This window comes from Crassostrea angulata, chromosome 9, assembly GCF_025612915.1.
Source record: "Crassostrea angulata isolate pt1a10 chromosome 9, ASM2561291v2, whole genome shotgun sequence".
Classification (NCBI taxonomy): Eukaryota; Metazoa; Mollusca; class Bivalvia; order Ostreida; family Ostreidae; genus Magallana; species Magallana angulata.
The window spans coordinates 16,246,115-16,265,026 of record NC_069119.1 but is presented as its reverse complement, the minus strand read 5'-3'; the positions used below and the strand labels follow the sequence as shown (position 1 = coordinate 16,265,026).

At 35.1% G+C, this 18,912-nt stretch overlaps 1 protein-coding gene and 1 long non-coding RNA gene across 16 annotated transcripts in view; one reads left to right on the top strand and one right to left on the bottom strand.

Moving 5' to 3' along the window:
* Positions 1–2,751, top strand: LOC128162902 (uncharacterized). Its single transcript, XR_008240734.1, has 3 exons — positions 1–29; positions 321–435; positions 2,138–2,751. It is a non-coding gene; the product is annotated as an uncharacterized LOC128162902 (long non-coding RNA).
* Positions 2,752–3,536: 785 nt separating this feature from the next.
* LOC128162900 (hemicentin-1-like) overlaps positions 3,537–18,912 on the bottom strand; it is a 90,403-nt gene continuing 75,027 nt past the window's right edge. For 10 of the 15 annotated variants that reach the window (XM_052826308.1, XM_052826314.1, XM_052826309.1 and 7 more), the window contains 21 exons: positions 18,466–18,753; positions 17,098–18,141; positions 16,571–16,861; positions 15,782–16,066; positions 14,808–15,089; positions 14,351–14,710; positions 13,937–14,224; positions 13,304–13,579; positions 12,723–13,025; positions 12,249–12,635; positions 11,456–11,749; positions 10,760–11,059; positions 10,140–10,424; positions 9,485–9,760; positions 8,814–9,008; positions 7,518–7,733; positions 6,303–6,494; positions 5,553–5,965; positions 5,085–5,199; positions 4,167–4,246; positions 3,566–4,004 (listed from right to left, as the gene is read on the bottom strand). In XM_052826308.1, coding sequence (XP_052682268.1) covers positions 3,957–4,004; positions 4,167–4,246; positions 5,085–5,199; positions 5,553–5,965; positions 6,303–6,494; positions 7,518–7,733; positions 8,814–9,008; positions 9,485–9,760; positions 10,140–10,424; positions 10,760–11,059; positions 11,456–11,749; positions 12,249–12,635; positions 12,723–13,025; positions 13,304–13,579; positions 13,937–14,224; positions 14,351–14,710; positions 14,808–15,089; positions 15,782–16,066; positions 16,571–16,861; positions 17,098–18,141; positions 18,466–18,753 — 6,218 coding nt within the window. In that variant the 3' untranslated portion in view covers positions 3,566–3,956. Of the gene's footprint in view, positions 4,005–4,166; positions 4,247–5,084; positions 5,200–5,552; positions 5,966–6,302; positions 6,495–7,517; positions 7,734–8,813; positions 9,009–9,484; positions 9,761–10,139; positions 10,425–10,759; positions 11,060–11,455; positions 11,750–12,248; positions 12,636–12,722; positions 13,026–13,303; positions 13,580–13,936; positions 14,225–14,350; positions 14,711–14,807; positions 15,090–15,781; positions 16,067–16,570; positions 16,862–17,097; positions 18,142–18,465; positions 18,754–18,912 lie in introns of all 15 variants that reach the window. The other 5 variants (XM_052826319.1, XM_052826320.1, XM_052826307.1 and 2 more) reach the window with 4 other exon arrangements.

Here is an 18,912-nt window from a genome sequence, read left to right as displayed (position 1 = left end):
ACACAATGTTCGATTTAACAAGAAAAACCGTAAGTTAAAAGATGACATTTTCCTTTTTTAGAGTATTCAAATCGATCGAAAGTGTCTTTTATGTATACCCTAAGTTATAATGTACCTCATGTACCAATTTGATTGTATAGGAGTGAATATATTTAAAGTAATCTGGTTCATGATATATTCATTTATCATAATTTGAAACATAATTATATTAAACACACATTGCGCGCGGTGATATACGCATGCTTTAAATAGTAATCCCATTATTAACCTTTGTCGACATTATAATGTCATTGATTTTGCTATAAATTCCCACACACTAGATTACTCATTTAAAACTTTGAGGATCGAAGCAACTGTATAGGAAAAAACATGTCGGATAAAATCGTAACTTCATCGCAGGCGGACCTAGAAATGGAACAGAGGACATTGTCTCTGGTAAATGTTTTATTCATATTATTATATCTACACATTTTTTGTGATATTACTGTTTTACGGGATTTTCTGGCTTCTATTTTTTTCTCGATTTTATAATTGACCGTCGTGGTTGTTTTATACAACCCATGAAAATTCAAAAACTGTTGAAAATAAATGGTTCGGTATGGCTGAGTTTCACAGGATTTTTATATCCATTGGAAAAGTTTATATTAATAGAAATTGTATTTTATAATTCTGCACAATAACTAATTCATAGTATTTATTTTATGTATTTAGAAAAAGTAGTCATGATACTGCATTTCATAGGAGTTCCATTAATTTACGTAAGATTTCAAAATTGGCCTGATTCAAATGACAATGGAACCTTTTGTTGCGGATTCAGAAACTGTTATCATTCTGTTTACCTAATACCAGTCATGCATGATGTGTAACAAAGTACAATTAACAAACAGACTTTCCACTGTGGTTAATGTTTTAAAACCTTATCTTCAAAGAAAAAAAATTGATGTCATCTTATAAGGGATATAAAGAGGAAACTATATATGAAAACGGGACAATGAATTAACTATCATAAACTCTAAACAAAAAGCCCTTTCTAAAATATCTAAAATTATAACATAAAAGAGCCACAGTACAAATATATGATAATGTTAAGTGGGTTTGCACACTGCTCGCTAGAATACAATTGACTGAATAGCATCAATTATAAACTATCAAAACCCTCTATCAAACAAATCACAAATGGCGATCGTTATATATGCATTTACTTAAGGATGAATGACCCATTGAAAAGAGAGATAACTCTTCTTGGTAAATTTCAATTATGAATAAAGCGTTAAGTGAAAACAATCCTTTTTATTTTTTTATATACCTGTCATCTTTTTACCCCATACATTAGTGTGGCACATGTACGTTGGAACTTGTGCATTTCAATAATGATATGATATTACACTTTTCTAAATTGTTTATAGCTAAAGCATAATTTTTATGAATTTGAAAATATTAATGATAAACATGTAGTTGACAAAGTGTTGTTCAACGGTATTTGATATATATACTGTCTTAAATCTATCAACTGTCAGGTTATTATTCTCCAGATAACATCAATAGGCAAATGCTTCTTAAAGGCATCAGTATTTTATTTTATTTTTGACATGGTACACATATAAATTGCTGTGTTTTTGTTTGCACATGTACGGTAATTCTCTATGGGGAAAAACTGTGATCAGCTCTAAATGAATATTAATATTAAATATGAAATTTAGAAATCCCGATAAAACCACTTTCATGTAAAGCTTTCGACAGCATATAACCAGCGTCTGGTTTTTCAACGGATATAAATGGTACACTGCATTGCACACACAAAATTAAAGCATGAAAGCAAATCACATGAAAGCAAACTATCATTATCATCCGTCGTTGTAAACCGCGCTGCACACTGAAAATGTTTGATACTCTACTCTTGCTGTGACTAAACTATATATAAAAATCGTTCGATTTATATATATTCGTTGGTAAATGCTAATCTTTTAAAGGCATATTTTACGTTGATCACCAAAAATGACATGGTGTTTAATTCAGAGAGAGAGAGAGAGAGAGAGAGAGAGAGAGAGAGAGAGAGAGAGAGAGAGAACCATTTCAAGCCTCATTTTAAGTTTTACAAAGGATACTATGGATATTTAATATTTTATTTCATTTGCAGCTTAAATATATTGCTGCCAAGATGTGCAAGAAGGACCCTTTCCAGAGACCGACCGCCGAAAAAGTTATTACCATGCTGACAGAAAAGGACGCGAAATCTGAAGACGGGAAAGGCAATGCATTGAGCAAAATATAATAAACAAAGAATTCGAACAATTGAAGAAACCGAGTTCATGAAATCAACATTGTATATTCAGAATGACTTTTATCTCAAGTGTAAAAACAATTACATTAACCCACTCAAGTGTATATATAATTACTGTTTACTCTCTCAAGTGTATATAGAATTACTGTTAACTACATATAATCTCAAGTGCATATAGAATTACTGTAAACTAAGTGTATCTCAAGTGTGTATAGAAATACTGTAAACTAAGTGTATCTCAAGTGTATATAGAATTACGTACTGTAAAATAAGTGCATCTAAAGTGTATATAGAATTATTGTAAACCAAGTGTATCTCAAGTGTATTTTAGAAATAACCACATTTTAAATGGCACATTTACAAGTAGAAGTTATTTAGTTAAACATTTGGGGGTAAGAATTTAATAATTAGGAATTCGAAAATTATTTTTGCAAAAACTCTATTTTGATTTAATTCAATACACATAGCTGCTAAAAAAAAAAATCAAAATCAACAATAATTTTTTTTTCTCTTTTATACTCAATAATAAATAGAAAACACAGAATAATAAAGATAAAAAATCCCGTAGAAATCAATGTCATTATTTTCAGAAGTGACAGAATTCCAAATACCTAATGAACTCGCCATTCTCCGGTATATATTTAAGATTGATAACGTTATCATGAAAGCGCCATGATATCAATTAAAAAAAATCTCGTTAATACACTATATTCCATGATCAATAAAAAAACTGATAAAACACAGAATAATGAAGAACAAGAAAAAAAACCCCAGTAGAATTCAATATGTCCAAAGACTTAATAAGCTCGTCCTTCTCTTGCATACATATGTATAGATCAATAATAACGTTATCATAAAAGCGCTATGATATCCTCTCAATGCATGCTATGCCACTGCTCCGTGAAATTGAATGGCTTTAAAAGCAACTCAGTGAAAATGGGGGATTAAGCCAAAATCGCTACAATTTTATAGTCAAAGGAATTCAATAGCTTTCGAATTTATACGAATGCATTTACTGAGTATTTTCTCTGTTTCTGAAGGAATCCGATTCTAATTGTGTTGGTACTGTGACGGAAAAAAACCGAATAACAATCCATTCTGTTTTAATTAATTTTTTTCGAATCTTTGAGTTTTTTAAAACATCTACGCATTATTTTGCAGGATAGAGTTTATTAGGCGACTACATTACGGCACGTAGCATCTTTGAACAAAAACAATGAACGATACAGGCAGAAACGTTTCTCTTTGTTAAAAACCTTTTTTTTTGGTCAAAATCAATGCTCTAGCGAAAGTTCGTTAAAGTATAAATAACTTCTCCTCTTTTTTTTTTATAAATGACCAGCAGAGAATATATAAGTATTGTACTTTAATCTCTTGATACATGTTTCCGATAATGTACAATCATATTTCATATTTATATGACTTCTTACAGAAGCCCTTAAAAACAAAGCTAACACATTTTAGTATACACATGTTTTTTTAATTGGAATTGTAATGAATAATGAGAAAAAACAGTGAAAAATGACACAAATGGTGATTGTTTCCATAAGATTAATTCACATGTTCTTGACAAAAACGGACAATATGTATCTATATATATAACATGTAAAAATTGTCTATATATTATGTAGCATGATAATATGCTGCACTATGCTGCGATCTCTTATTTCTTTTATTATTGGAGAAGACTTAGTCCAAGGGGAATGCAGTTTGAGACTTTAATCTGAAAAAAATATTAAAAAGAAATTAAATTATTTCTCTTATAAAATATAACTTTCAAAATCTTTTAAATGCCAAAAAAAAAGAAGATGAAATGATTATGAATTTATGAAAATAGGAAAAATATAATTCTAGAACTGAAGTTTAATATGCTGTATGCTCCTACCTTATCCATGTAACCTCTGAATGCATTATTGTCTGAACACCTTCCTAATGACGTCACAATGGGAGAAGGAATCAACCGTCCTGTACAGACACAAAATGAAGAACGACTTTAAAGAGGATGGATAGTCAGCAAATTACCATTAGGATAGTCAACAAATTATCATTATGATACTGAACAAATTACCATTAAGATCTACGTTTAAAGTTGAGATGTGATTATTTAGCAATTGAAAAAAAATCAAGTATTTTTACTTAAGATTTGAATAGTTTTCCAAATCTTTATAAAGAACTTATCTTTTGAAGATAATTGAAATACTCTGAAATGACCAAAACTCTTTCTTTTTAGGAAGATAAATAAAGTATAAAAACGGTCACGATTTTTTAGCACTCTTAAAAGCGTACATTTGTACGTCACATCAAGAAGATCAATAAAGTCTGAAAATGGCCAAGACTATTCAGCACTCTTTAAATCATACGTAATAAAAAACCAAACAGAACTTTCAACATTAGTCCGTCCAATAGAGTTTCAAACGATCAACTATTAATGCTTACTTGACCTCTCTCCCGAACATAATGCACAAAAATATTACTATCAGAACAGTAAACATATACAACATTAGTAAGTGACAATCAAAGATGTGATACGTCAATCTACACGTAGTAAAAATTACTGATGCTCTTGTTCGGTATTGTAGCATCATAAAAGAACTGTACCATGCTTTATTTTCATTTCAGACATTTTTCTGTATTCAAGAAGTTCTGTAGAAAAATTTCTTTACGAACTCCCCCCTCCCCTTTCAACCCCCCCCCCCTCTCCAGCAATAGTGAATCAACTCAAGATCAATCATTTCTGGATTCACGTTGTAAACCAAAATCCACGTATCCCAAAACCAGAGTACTCCCTGAACTTTAAACTTACCCATCAGAGGTTCTACGATGACCTCCCTCACGGGTGTACCGTTTATATCTGACGTCACAACGCCCTTAAGTTTATAGCCATCAAACGTTAGCTCCACCTTATTCCATTGGTTCGCCTAAACGAATAAAAGAAAAACATTTATAAGTACAATTATTTACGGAAATCGGAGGCATCCAATGTAAGGAATAGAAAATGCAATTATTATTCGATCATCTATTGGGTTTGGAACAGATTTGTATCAATGCCAATATGAAAAAGAAAATATTTAAGATGGTTTATTCGACCGCTGATTGGTCGTAGCCTCCTTAAGGGAGATGTGTGACCATTCCGTACATATGATGTTAAAATTGTAAACATTTCTTGAACTTGCATGTTTCTGTCCGATATATATAAATTACAAATGGACAAGATGGCCGCACATCCCTTAAAGAAACACTTTCTGAAATCCGTCAACGATCGTGAACTTACACTATACGGGACTCTAGAGATAACAGAATTAATAGCGACATCGTCTGTCTTTCCAATGAAAATGATCTCCTGTCTCCTCTTGTCCAGCAGTATCTCGACAGACGACGTCCGTTTACCCGGTACCCCAGGCACGGTGTAGGGAACGGTCAGGGCACCACAGTTCGAGAACAGCACTTGGTAGTCGCCGCCATCTTTTTCCAGGAAGTTGAAAGTGACGTAAATAGCCTCGATTTCATCGTTGATGAAACGCGGCGTGGATATTGACGACGTCTTTCCGTTGAACACTCCAACAGGTGTTTTGAGATTACCCGAGTCTGAGATGTCGACGTCTATAATGTCGGTATATACGCCATGAGGGGAGATGTTGCGGACGTATCCTCTACCGAATACCATTTGTAGCAGCATATGGCACTCTGAACACAGAATAAAGATGTATTAAAATACGCAATTTAACTCAGTTAATCAATGATGTAGTTGAAATAAATTTTATCCAAAGATAAGCTAGAAAAAAATAATATGGCTAGTCAGCTCTAAACTATCTCAGAGAGAGAGAGAGAGAGAGAGAGAGAGAGAGAGAGAGAGAGAGAGAGAGAGAGAGAGAGAGAGAGAGAGAGAGAGAAAGAGAGGGGATATGAATGGAATGGATAAAAGAAAAAATCAAAAGAAAGAGAGAAATATATATATTTCATTGTCCATTAATACCCTTTCACAATACGAAAGAAATATCAACTATACATTGCACTTCAATACCTTTGACAAGAGCAGATGTTTGTTTCTGAATGTGGGTGAGAGTAAAGGAATTCTCACAGACGCAGTCTCGCTCATTGAATACTGTTCCTGACGGGCAGGAATGGGTGCTGCCGGAAGCGACATTGTAGTATGTATTCGGTTTTCCGGGCACGGCCCGAAGGAAACACTCCCCTCCTTGTGGCCTAACGGTTACTGAAGAATAGAACGAAGTAGTTCAAGTCAGATTTAATTTAAAGAAAAAAAATTCTCACATTTCTTTTTAGATGTAAATATGATCATTGATGACGGTGAAAATCCTACAAGCTTGTCTTTTAAAAAAAAAATTAGGAAGCTAGCGCAGCTGGCTGTAATAAATGATAGAAATCGAGAAATCCATTGTCTACATAGACGTTTCATTGTTAAAGTTCATAATTAAGAAGGTGAAGACAAACACTATAGTAAGTTAATAAATTACGCCGAAAACCCAAACCTTACTTCTGTGTACAGAACATGTGTTTTAATAAAGCACAATGAAAAATTTCCTCACGTGGCAAAGTGAGATATAGCTGTAACATGCGCAATCAAAAATTAATCACATACAAATAAACTACAGCATGAGCGCATATTTCCCAGAATTCTGTTCGTGACTCTAAGCATGCGTAACTCCAGCAAAGAAAAACAACCCAAACAAAGAAACAAACAAACAAAAAACAAACAAAAACCAAAGAAGATAGTAGCACCCGAGGGCGCTAACAATAATTTCTTGTAGATTCATACCATTAGGTTTATCTAAAAAAAGAAATCATGGATTAAAGTAACGTTTTGATCAAAGACCTGAACGGCCACATAGGCGTCAAGCTGACATTTCTTCTACACGAATTGCCATAAAATAATATAAATAATATCAGAATATGAAAAAAAATGTATTATGTTATTTTGTGCATTTAACTATGTTGCTTTGAAGAAAACATACAGGTACCATTCGAATTCAATTTCTATTTATCATAGTTTCATAATGAAGTACAATGTACAATTTTAAAATGTTTGATCCGTAATATAAATCTTTTATAATCAAAATAGGATAAGACAATGACTCGTCACAAAAAAGGGTGATTTGAATATATCTGTCATGATAAGTTTTTAATGGCTTTTTTCATATGCCCATATCAAATTGATGCCTTTAACAAAATCTTACAAATCGTAGCGTAAAATTAATATATATTAATCACTACTTACTGAGTCTGATAGAAGGTTCACTGACAATGATTTGTCTCTCTCTACACCCTATATTACATCTACTGTCAGGCTGACACGACATGGTCCTGTGGTCATATTTGAATAAAGCATTGCAGCACATCGGCACAGAATTTCCTGTGTTGGAACATCGGTAGAAACTGCGACAGTTGTAGTCACTCGGGTAAGTGGATCGGGCAGGAAGCATGCGGCATGGATCTAAAGCATATTGAGGCGGAACATGAAATATGAAACGATGAAGAATAAAATGAAACGAGACACACCATGCCTTGATTTAAAATTAATTGACACGAGGCATGAATTATAAACAGATGCACAGTATGAATTGTGAGTAATGTACGTGTGAATTTAAAAACGATTTTAAATTATTTACATTAAGAATGAAGAATCAAAAAAGAAACTGCAGTCATGTCATACATGTATTTTAAATAAATTGAAATGAGGCATATGTAATGAATGGATGGCTCTAGACAAAAGTGAGTCAAATCATGCATAAAGTTGAAAACCATTGACCCGGACACAGAACATGAAGCATAGATAAATGTTTTTGATGTAAAAATTTTCATATCATGCATATGGTTCAATAATACTGACACGTAGAATAAAGTATGTATTGATGTCGAAGTAGAAAAATGATCATATTATGTTTCGATTATTAAAAGTTATTTTCATGGAGCATACAACATTAAGCATAGATACATGTATATTAAGAGAATAGACTATTATCGATGTTGAATAAGAACAGGACTTATTATGCATTAATTTTAACATGTATCATAATGAAACAGACAACTCTAACCAAAATTGTAAATTTTTTGAAAGTGGTATTACAGTTTTTAATTTTTATCTTTGAGTCATATGTCTATAATTTACATCTGTGACGCCTTAAACACCTACGTAGAGCATGCAATATGAATTTTCCGATCTTATATATACATGGTCTTTAGTTTCTTTACGCATTAACAAGGGAAATAGTTCCAATGAGTTATAATTTATTTTCAAGTGATAATCAATTCTCTAGCAAGGGATTTTGTTCATTTTACCTTCTGCTTAGTTATAAATATTCATATTCTGACTTAGGGGGATGAGCGGTCATCTTGTGCATTTGAGGATAAGAATGTAAAAGTTTCTTGAACTGGCTTGTTTCTGCCCCAAAACTGACCAAAACTGTTGGCAAGAGATATAAAAGCAATAAATATAAAGTCCAAAATTCTTTTCCTCAAATGTACAAGATGGCCGCACACCCCCCTTAACCATAGTACAAACACTGGGTTTTACCACTATCACAAGGTGTTGTCCTGGCAGAAGTGCATCTTTGGGACTCCGGATTCCAGAAAGTTCCGAACGGACACATCATGGCGCGGCAGTTGCAGTCTTTGCCGTCGACTTCACACATTAAGTAGTTCGTACAGTTGAGCTGGAGAGAGCACGAAGATGCCGTGGTTCCACATTGTGACACACAACCAATACTTTCTGATAAATAAAGCAAAATTTAAAAAAAAAAAAAATTTGACCTACCTATAACTTAACGAAGAAGTCTTTCCATATTTGTTAATTATATCGAAACTTAATCAAACAATCAAAAAGACGATTCAACCAAGACATGGTATTATTAAACAAACTTGACCATCTTTTTTGTTTAGCAAAATCAGGTCAATACCATTATCGTTTTCCTTTGACATTTAAGACATATTATATATGTGCCTAAATTCATGTAACACAAAACATCACTATAAACTACTATCATGTTACTTTTCCAAAATGCGAAAGATGATACTACTAAACTGAACTGTACAATTAAACTAGAACGAATCTTGTTGCTCCCGAATTTCCTTAAACTTTCTTCTATATATCGTCGTTTTCTGTTAAAATCAACTTATTGATAATAACTACCCATCTACCAGTAGTCGTGTTCAACGGTTTAATTTTGAAATCGGAGTTGAACTGACCTTGTTGAATCGGATTTGACATGTATAATCGTGAGAAATATCGGCGTCCGCCACTAATACAGGTATAGAAGCCAGCATCCTCTGGAAGCAAAGAGTTAAACACGATTCTGGAGTTGCCATTAGCAAATGAAACGCCCCTGGATCGTCGAGGATTAAAGACCTGGCCGTCTTTTAACCAGATAACCTCGAAGTTTGGATCTCGTGACTGAATTCCACAACGAAGTTCGAACTTTCCGCCGAGTTGCATCAGGTAGAAATTACGAATGCTTCTAAAATCTGTGAAATATAACATGATAAGAATGAATTTGAATACTGTCAAGAAAACGAGTGCTCTCTATTTCAATACAAAAACCCTCACTATACACCTGAAACTAACTTGATGGCTTGACTGGTTAACACATAAAGCTTTACTCTGCAACTCTCACTGCCTCTCTGCAGAGTTTTGCGGCGACTAATATTCGCAATTTAAGATGTAGTTCATTTAAAGACTTACATGTACATACAAGATGCAGATTATGCCTGGTTTGCGGCAACAACATATTCGCGAAGGTTCTCGCTAACATTTCTCGTTCCCGCATAAAAGTTGGTATACAGTATATATGAGGTTCTTAAGAATAATTTATCAAAGTTTTCAACTGAGATATGGACAATGTACCTGATCCTGAGCCCCCAATAACTCTTATAGCAGTGCTATAGGACATGGATCCGTCCGCGTAACGACACGTGTAGTATCCAGCATCACTAGATCGAAGGGGGTTAAAACGAATGGTCCAGAGTCCGTTTCTAAAAGTCCTTCGATTGGTTGGATCATTTTGAAGTGGTTCTCCGTTCTTCGTCCATGTTATCGGTTTTCCTGTGTCTGTCAGTAAACATCGTAGATCGAATACCATTCCCAGTTGTGCGTTGGATATACGTAGAGCTGTTCCTATGGAGTCGGAGTCTGTGAAAAAGTAAACATATACATGAAATGTACATACATTGTATTGGTCTAAAATGAGTTATTTAAAGGGACTACATTCAAGAAATAAAATAATTCATGCAGGGTTATATTCATCCCGTGTTACTGTATGTTCGCCCTTCTACCCTTGCAAACGGTTTTGCTCCGTTTGAATTCGCCAAGGCACCTTTAGAAATAGAGACTCAAATCAACACAATGATTGAAACATTGATCTGAATTTGTCCGATTTTAAATGTGTACTCTGACAGGAATGTGCACCGGGGCGACAATAAAAGGGGTGAATATGTCCCTGTATACAGTTTGTAATTTTGAGTAACCTGTATATCCATCGAGATCCACGGCCAGCGACAAGGTGTAGGAAGCAGAATTGTCTAAAGCAACACATGTGTACCATCCTCTGTCATCGGGTGTTATTTCAGAAAATATCATTTTCCTGTTGCCATTTCTGTATGTTATTCTTCCAGAGGTATCTAATGGCATACGGCGGCCATTCTTCATCCAAACCACAGGAGTGGAAGGGTCAACGAAGTTTGGTAATGCACAGGTCAGCTCAAAGGCTCCAAGAACTCTGGGCCTGAATTGTTGTTGCCAAATATTCAACAACTGAGTGTCGCCAACTGAAATTGTGAAATATATTGAAATTGTACTGAGAGAATACCTGTGACTTTTAATTGTATTTTTCGATTTTTGGAAGAAAAACAAATGCCGCCAATCTTCCTTGGCCATCGAGGAAGTATCATGTTAGTTTTCTATTACGTTGAGAACAGAAGGAAATGAGATGAGTCTTACTATATATATATATATATATATATATATATATATATATATATATATATATATATATATATATATATATATATATATATATATATAATAAACAATGAAAGCGCTTATGTTTTGCAGTTAGTGTTGCTTTTTTTCTTTCATTATATTTTTACCGGACACTGAGAAAATACTTTTGTGATTTGGAGATATATATATACATGTATTTATATATGTATTGTAACAATTACCTCTAGCTCCAGCCGCCATTACATTGAGAGCAGAAGTAAAGGAGGCGGAGTTGTCGATAGCCATACACGTGTAACGTCCCGTGTCCACAGTTTGTACAGGAGAAAAGACGATACTTCTAGGGTTCACTTGAACTCTGTTTCGATCAGGCGAGACAAACGGCGCTCCGTTCTTTAGCCATATTATTGGAACTTCCTGCAGTGTTCGTGGGATTCCACACTCTAACGTAAACTGTTGGTTGATTCGGATGTTGTGTTGTTGTCTGTTAGCTAAAGCAAGAGCATCGACTTCCTGTGCTATAAATAATTAAAACAAGTTTTTATGCGATGAAAATATTTTGAATTACTATGGAAGCATAACATTTCGTGTGGGCCAATTTTCGTGGATTGCGTAAATTTTACATGGTTGAGGGAGCGTATTTTCGTGTATTTTTTTATACTGACAAAAATATGACTTAATAAACCTGTTTTATTAATTAACGGAAAATGTAAATTCATCGTTGAAAGGTACCCCACAAATTACACCAAAATTGAGCCACCGTAAAATCTAATGATTTCACAGGAATTTAAATAGAATTTTATATTTATTTTATTACTTGTACTTATAAGTGAACCCATATGATATGTTAAGTATAGAACAACCTACATGTACTTAGCGTTAACACGACAGTGCCGAACATTTTTGTAAGAATACAATTAAACGATAACTTTTTCGCATCTTCTTTATCAGGTGTCGTAAACAGATTTTAATCTGGAAATATAAAAAAAACCGAAAAGTAAGCAGATGTTGTCTTACCAGCACCAGCACCAGCAGCACCTGGTGCGATGATAATCTTTGATGCAAAAAGAGCCAAATTATCTCCTGCAATACAACTGTAAAGTCCAGCGTCCTCTTTCTTTAATGTTGCGAACTGTAGAACGCGGCCATTTTCCAAAAGGGACACACGACCTGTGTTTGGAATATCGTAGGCGGCACCGTTTTTGTACCACCTAATGGGAGCGTTATATTCCACAGTGGGCGGCAGATCACAGACTAAGATATAGCCAACTCCAGGTGGCCTTGTCTGGATTTTCGCATCTTCCCTGACATCCAGTGGAAGTTCTAGCATTGGCCTTTCATCCATAGCATCGGGTAACAGAAGAGTTGGCTTTTCATCTGTTGTGTCACTCAGCAGGAGATACTCTATAAATTTAAGAACAAATAAACAAAATTGTGATGGTTGAAGAGTATCTAAAACGTATTAAAAGTATAATAAGAAATTATCTTTACCTTGTACACTTCTCGGCTTGACATCTACTAATGCATTGTATTCAGAATTTCCAGCTTTGCAAGAATAATGTCCTCCGTCTTCCTCGGTTATCGACGGGAACACTAAAACCCGCTGGTTCCTTGCCCTTGGGAGTACATTATCGTCTTTTGTCCAGGTAATAGGTTGTCTCAAGGCGGAAGCGGATAGGTTGCAGTACAGTTCAAACATGTCCCCACTTCTTGGTCTGAAGTATCCCAGGTTGGAAGGAAGATTGAGGTTTTGGTTGTTCTGGCGGTCTGGAGGTCCCAGTGCCATGATATAATCTATGTAAGAAATGAAAACAAAATTGTCATCGATTTGCAATTATATTTTGGTAATTTTTAAATGTATGAAAGCCAATCAACCTTTTTCTTTAGATTAAATTTTAAAAGGGGTGTATTTTAAGACATGCCATTAAACATATGTTGGATTAGCTAATTTTTTAGAAATTGCAATGAGATTTGATGATAAATAAAATGCATGGTCATTTACACAAATCCTGCAAAAAATGACTTGTAAGGATTGCCATTTTCATTTATTTCTCTATGACTGATTAACTCACTGTAGACATCCTGTGGAACCACATCCACAGCCGAGAGATGAAGTATTCTTCCGTCCTGCGAAATGCAAGCATAGTTCCCACTGTCTTCCCTTAAGATGTTTCTGAAGATGACCTGTCTGTTTCCGTTCGAGAATGAAAGTCGCCCCTGTCTGTCATCTAGTGGTCGACCATCCTTTATCCATAGCACAGACGACCCTGTACCTGGACACTGCAACGTGAATGGTTTGGACTCTACGGGCCGGAAATACCCAGGCGATACCTCTACTTTGTAGTAATCTGTGAGAAATATAAAGTGATGAAGGGGTATTTTAACTCAGTATTTTAGTTTTATTAACTGTTCTCCTCATAATCTGCTTGTAGTTTATATTTTCAAATTCTTCAATGCACAGTGGAGCAAAATCATCTCCTGTTGGTCATATTTTTTTTTGGACTGGCCTTTTTAAAGGTTCAAGGAGATGCATTTTTGATGATTTACTCGTATACATTACAAATATATACCGTGCTTCAAAAAATCATTAACGATATCATTTGATAAGAACACATGAGAGTAGATATCGAAATAAAGTCAGACCAAACGATTTTAATGGTTCCACAGTTTTCTAATTATAAAAGGGTTGTAATAAAGTGAACTACCTGGATAGATTGGTTGGCTAACGATGACCTCTTGTGATACTTCATCTCCAGTTCTTTGTGAAATACAAGTATATACGCCGGCATCGGTTTCCCTTATTCGACCGAACGTTATACTTCGACCTTCAGCAGAGAATGTTATGTCTCTACCGACGGCAGGCAAAAACAGCTGATTGTCTTTGTACCATGCCACTTCATCTAATGGATCTAACGTTGGAATGTTGCAGAAAAGTTGGAATCGACCTAAGGCAAAGGCTTGCGATGTAACTCTCTCCGCTAAATTTACCGTTACTGCAAAATGAAAAAAAATTTAGATTGAAGAAAAATCATACACTTAACCAGATATATGTACTTTAAAGGAGAATTGTAAATACTAGTATAGAAAATATTGAATTATGAATAGTGAAGTTGAGTTACCTTTCCTATGACGAGGATTAATAGATAGTCTTGTTGAATAAGTTGATTCTCCATTGGCTGTTACGCAAGTATAAACTCCATTATCTGCGTCCGTCAATGCTCCAAACCGAATCAAACCTTGGTCATTGTCCACCATAACATTTGGACGCGGTGAAGCATATGGCACTCCATCCTTGAACCAGTAGATTCGGCTTCTTGTATCGGGAACATCGCAAACAAGGCTATATTGTTCTCCGGGGGCGGCGTAACGAAGTTTCTCCTCTGGAGAACCAGGAAGAGACAGTCGAGGTTTATCTGGCATTCTGTTCGGTAATCGCAGACTTGGTTTATTATCCGGACGATCACTTAAAAGTAAATACTCTGCAAAACAATTATAGATTTTGTGATTAGATAAAATGCAATATAGATAAGCAACGATCATTTACTTCTAATGTTACAATTACATTTGTACATGTACCTTGAACTGGTTGTGGTACAACATCGACTAGAACAGTATATGTTTGATCGTCAGATACACAACGATACACCCCGGAATCAGCCTTGGTGATAGAATTGAACACAGGGGCTGAAATACTTCCTCTTCCAATTTGCTGTAACACCTGACCATCCTTTTCCCATACTATTGGCGCTCTCGGGTTAGAAATTCTGCAAACCAGTTCCTGCCTAGTTCCGGCTGGCACTCTTAGGTAATCTAAGTTTGCCGGTAACCTATCTCCTGGTCTCAAAGTTGACAGGTATTCTGGTGAAAAAAAAATAACTAAAGTAATTTAACTGCAAAAGGAGATGATATCTGTCGGAATTAATTGTATAACCAATGTTTGAACATTGCCGATTCAATGTCAGTTGTTTCAGTTTATTTGAAGGGGAGGGGGTGTCTCTGGGAAATATCATAAGATTTTACCTGATATGTCTGCACGATGCTCATTAAAATAATTAATGTCACATACACAGAAATAATGGCTTATTTTCGTAAATGTTCTCCCTTGAGAATTAGCTATTAAATCTACTCAGTAAACATTGTTACTTGAACTTGTATGCAAATAGTCCGATTGATGGAAGTTTCATTACCCCTGTTATTTTAAAACGCTTTAACAGTTTGCTTTAAAAAATACTGGTGAGACTTGTAGTGTATATCATTATGGCTGTAAAAATCTCAATAGCAAATGCGTGTTAAACATTAACCTTGAGTACAGGCTTTGTTTTTATAAACAACACTCTTTTCAACTTGTCAACAAAAAACCCCAACAACTAGTAAATGATGAGGATTTCTTATTATAATGCGTGCAAAGGTCCGCACCTTTTCTGGAGCGAGTGTTTGCAAAAACCATCAAAACAGACTTGAATATATGCCTCGAAATCTTATGCTTGGATTCCAATATATTTTGTGTTTCTCCTTGTAATATTTGCTGTAAAACTATATAAGATAATTACGATATATGGGGAAAGGTAAAACATCCACTGCTGCTGGATAAAATGTACTGAAGTCATCCGTTACACACATATAGAAACCACTGTCTCCAGGCATGACTGCATCGAAGTCAATTCTCCTATCGTTATCGTGCAATGAAATGGATGAAGCTGGTGGTACTCTAAGAATTCTTCCGTTCTTCAACCAGAAAACTCGTCCATTGTAGTTGGGAATATTACAATAAAGACTAAAAGGTTTTGTCTCAACTGGACGGTAGAAGTCTGGAGACACCTCCATCGTATAGTCACCTGTTATATACAAATTATATCCTTATTTAACAATTTACAATAAAGCTTAGCATATAATTAATTTATATTATATTAATTATTATGCTTGTCAATTTAGAAACATCTTTCTGTGATTCATAGTTAACCTCAAATCTAATTTTACCGAAGCATTTTTATTTCATGATTTAACTTCTATATGGAAAGTATTTCAATAAATTTGATTGATAATTTGATTTTGAATTCTTAATAGACGTTCACACATGGTTAGAATAAGAAACATCGTGGGGTTTTTTTTAACATCAAAAACAACAAATGTGATTAAACAGGACTTTCTCCAATAAAGCAGCAAGTATCTAATTTACTAAAAAAATTATGATGGAGCACAGTGTGTTCAATAAGCTCGACAATTCTAACTATTGTATTGTTAAAACTTTCCAATTGTAATTCTTTACAAAGCTCTGCAAATTCCGACACAACAATAACTCATATATAAAAATATGCAGGTCTAAGAAAGATAACACAAACCTGGATATAAAGGTGGTCCGACCTCAACAATCTGTGATAATGTGGTACCAGACAATTCTGAGACACACGTGTAAAGGCCACTATCTTCAGGTTCAACTGGTAGAAAAGTGGCAATACGGCCAAGCGGGCCAAGCCTAACACGGTCACCCATGGGATTGAAGACTTGCTGGTCTTTCAACCACACTACCTGTTCACCAGGCTCGAGACCCGGAATGTCACACTTCATGATGAAAGTGGACTTTGCTGGTGGTTTTGACACTTCTCTTTCAGTGACTCCAACTTTCACGTGTTCTACAATTTCAAATAAAATGCAAAATAAAAACCAGAACAGCGTAAAAGGCCAATAATGTTGTCTATTATACGAAAATTAAATCATTCTCTTATCATATGAATTTGCATTAAGCATAAAATATATAAATATTTTTTTCCATTAACTGTAAGAAATATAAATATTTTTTTTGGAATCGAACAATAATGCTTGAAAATCTGGATAAATTTGTAGCTGTGGATCTACAAGAGAAACTTACTGTGCCCAGGACCACTTTGGACATCAAGATTAATTGTGTAGTGTTCACTGCCATCCGCGGTTACACATGTATAAGAGCCATAATCTTCTGGCATCACTGATTCAAACAAAATATCTTTATTTCCATCTTCAAATTTGATACTCTCTCTCGGTGGAGTGTAGAGTTCCTGTCCTTTCAACCAGAAAACAGTTGTGGATGGACTAATTCCTGGAATGTCACATGAAATCCTGAACGCTTGTGTGACAGTTGGTTGTAGATTACGTCGGGCAGCCGTGCGGCCATCCACAATGACATTTACCATATATTGATTTTTGTCAGGGTCAACACAAGCATAACGACCACTGTCTTCTGGCAACAGTGGATCAAAAATAACCTCTCGGACCCCATCGCCGACATTAAATGATACCCTGTCTTGCCTTGGCCGAAATACCTGTCCATCTTTAAGCCAAACTATCATTTTTCGGGAATTCATATCGCGAAGAGCACACTGTAAAACAAAAATACTCTTGCTCTGAGGGAACAACATGGTTGGGATTACTTTAATCATCAGTGGGTATCTTTGACCATTAGCGGAAATACACTGATATTCTCCATCATTTCTTGGTGAAACTGGAGTAAACGTGATTGTTCGTCCATTATCAGAGAAAGTGGTGGTTCGAGAGTTTACACTCGGGAATGGCTGACCGTTCTTGGTCCAGGTGACAGGGCCTCGTCCGGGCAACAGACACCGGACACTCAGTGGCCGACCTTCAGTTGGATTGAAGACTCTAGGAACAGGAATGAGCTCAGATGTATACCGATCACTTCCATCTTGGGAAGCACATGTATAGCGACCTTCATCAGACGGTGTAAGAGGGTCAAACACAATTGATCTATCCCTGAATGAAACATTTGGAGGGGCAGATCTTCTATCAAATGGTCTTCCATCTTTCATCCAAATTGGAGGGAACGTTTCACTCACGGACGACAGGACGCATTCCAAGGTAAATCTTTCTGCTATTGGAGCTCGATGTTCAGTTGGAGCTAAGGGTACCGTAATTATTTCTAAAAGAATATATTGCAGTCTTGAGAACAGTTATTTTGATAAAAGTTAAAATTAAAAGAATGTGCTTAAATTCATACTTCGATGAATGTAAATTAGAAATGATTGCTGAAATATTATCTATATAAAAACACTTGCACTTAAATGGAGGCAACGTAATTAACCAATTAATAAGTAGCTTTTTTATCATTTACGAGCTCATCTTGAAGATAAAATGTTTCGGTAAAACAGCAAACAACAATGATGATTACATTGAAAATCTGCAAAGGATATGATTGTGTGCTTTATATTATAAATATCATACATAAATTTAAAGGTTTGTTTACCATGGAGTTTTTCCTCAGCAGCATTCACAGTAGTTGTGTAGGAAGCTCGGCTTGATCCATAGTTTGCTATACACATATATTCTCCGTTGTCTTGCTCTAATAATGATGTGAACAGAACTCCACGCTTGTTGTCTATAAATCTCACACGGTCATTGTTGGCATTGAAAGGTTGGCCATCTTTAAACCATGTGATTTGTGTGTTTGGACGTAAAGAAGTAATTCCACAGGTTAGAAGATATCGTCTTCGCAAGATTGGACGAGCTGGTGTGTTTTCTTCCGCACTCATATCTAAAAATGACAATAAGAGTATATTTTTCCCACATTCTCCTTTTGCAAGTATCTCGAAGAAGGATCATTCATGTACAAAACTTCTTTCCCCCAATGTGTGTTTTCTAAAACATTGTAAATTTACAAATTTATCATTAATATTTCACCTCATTCTAAAGT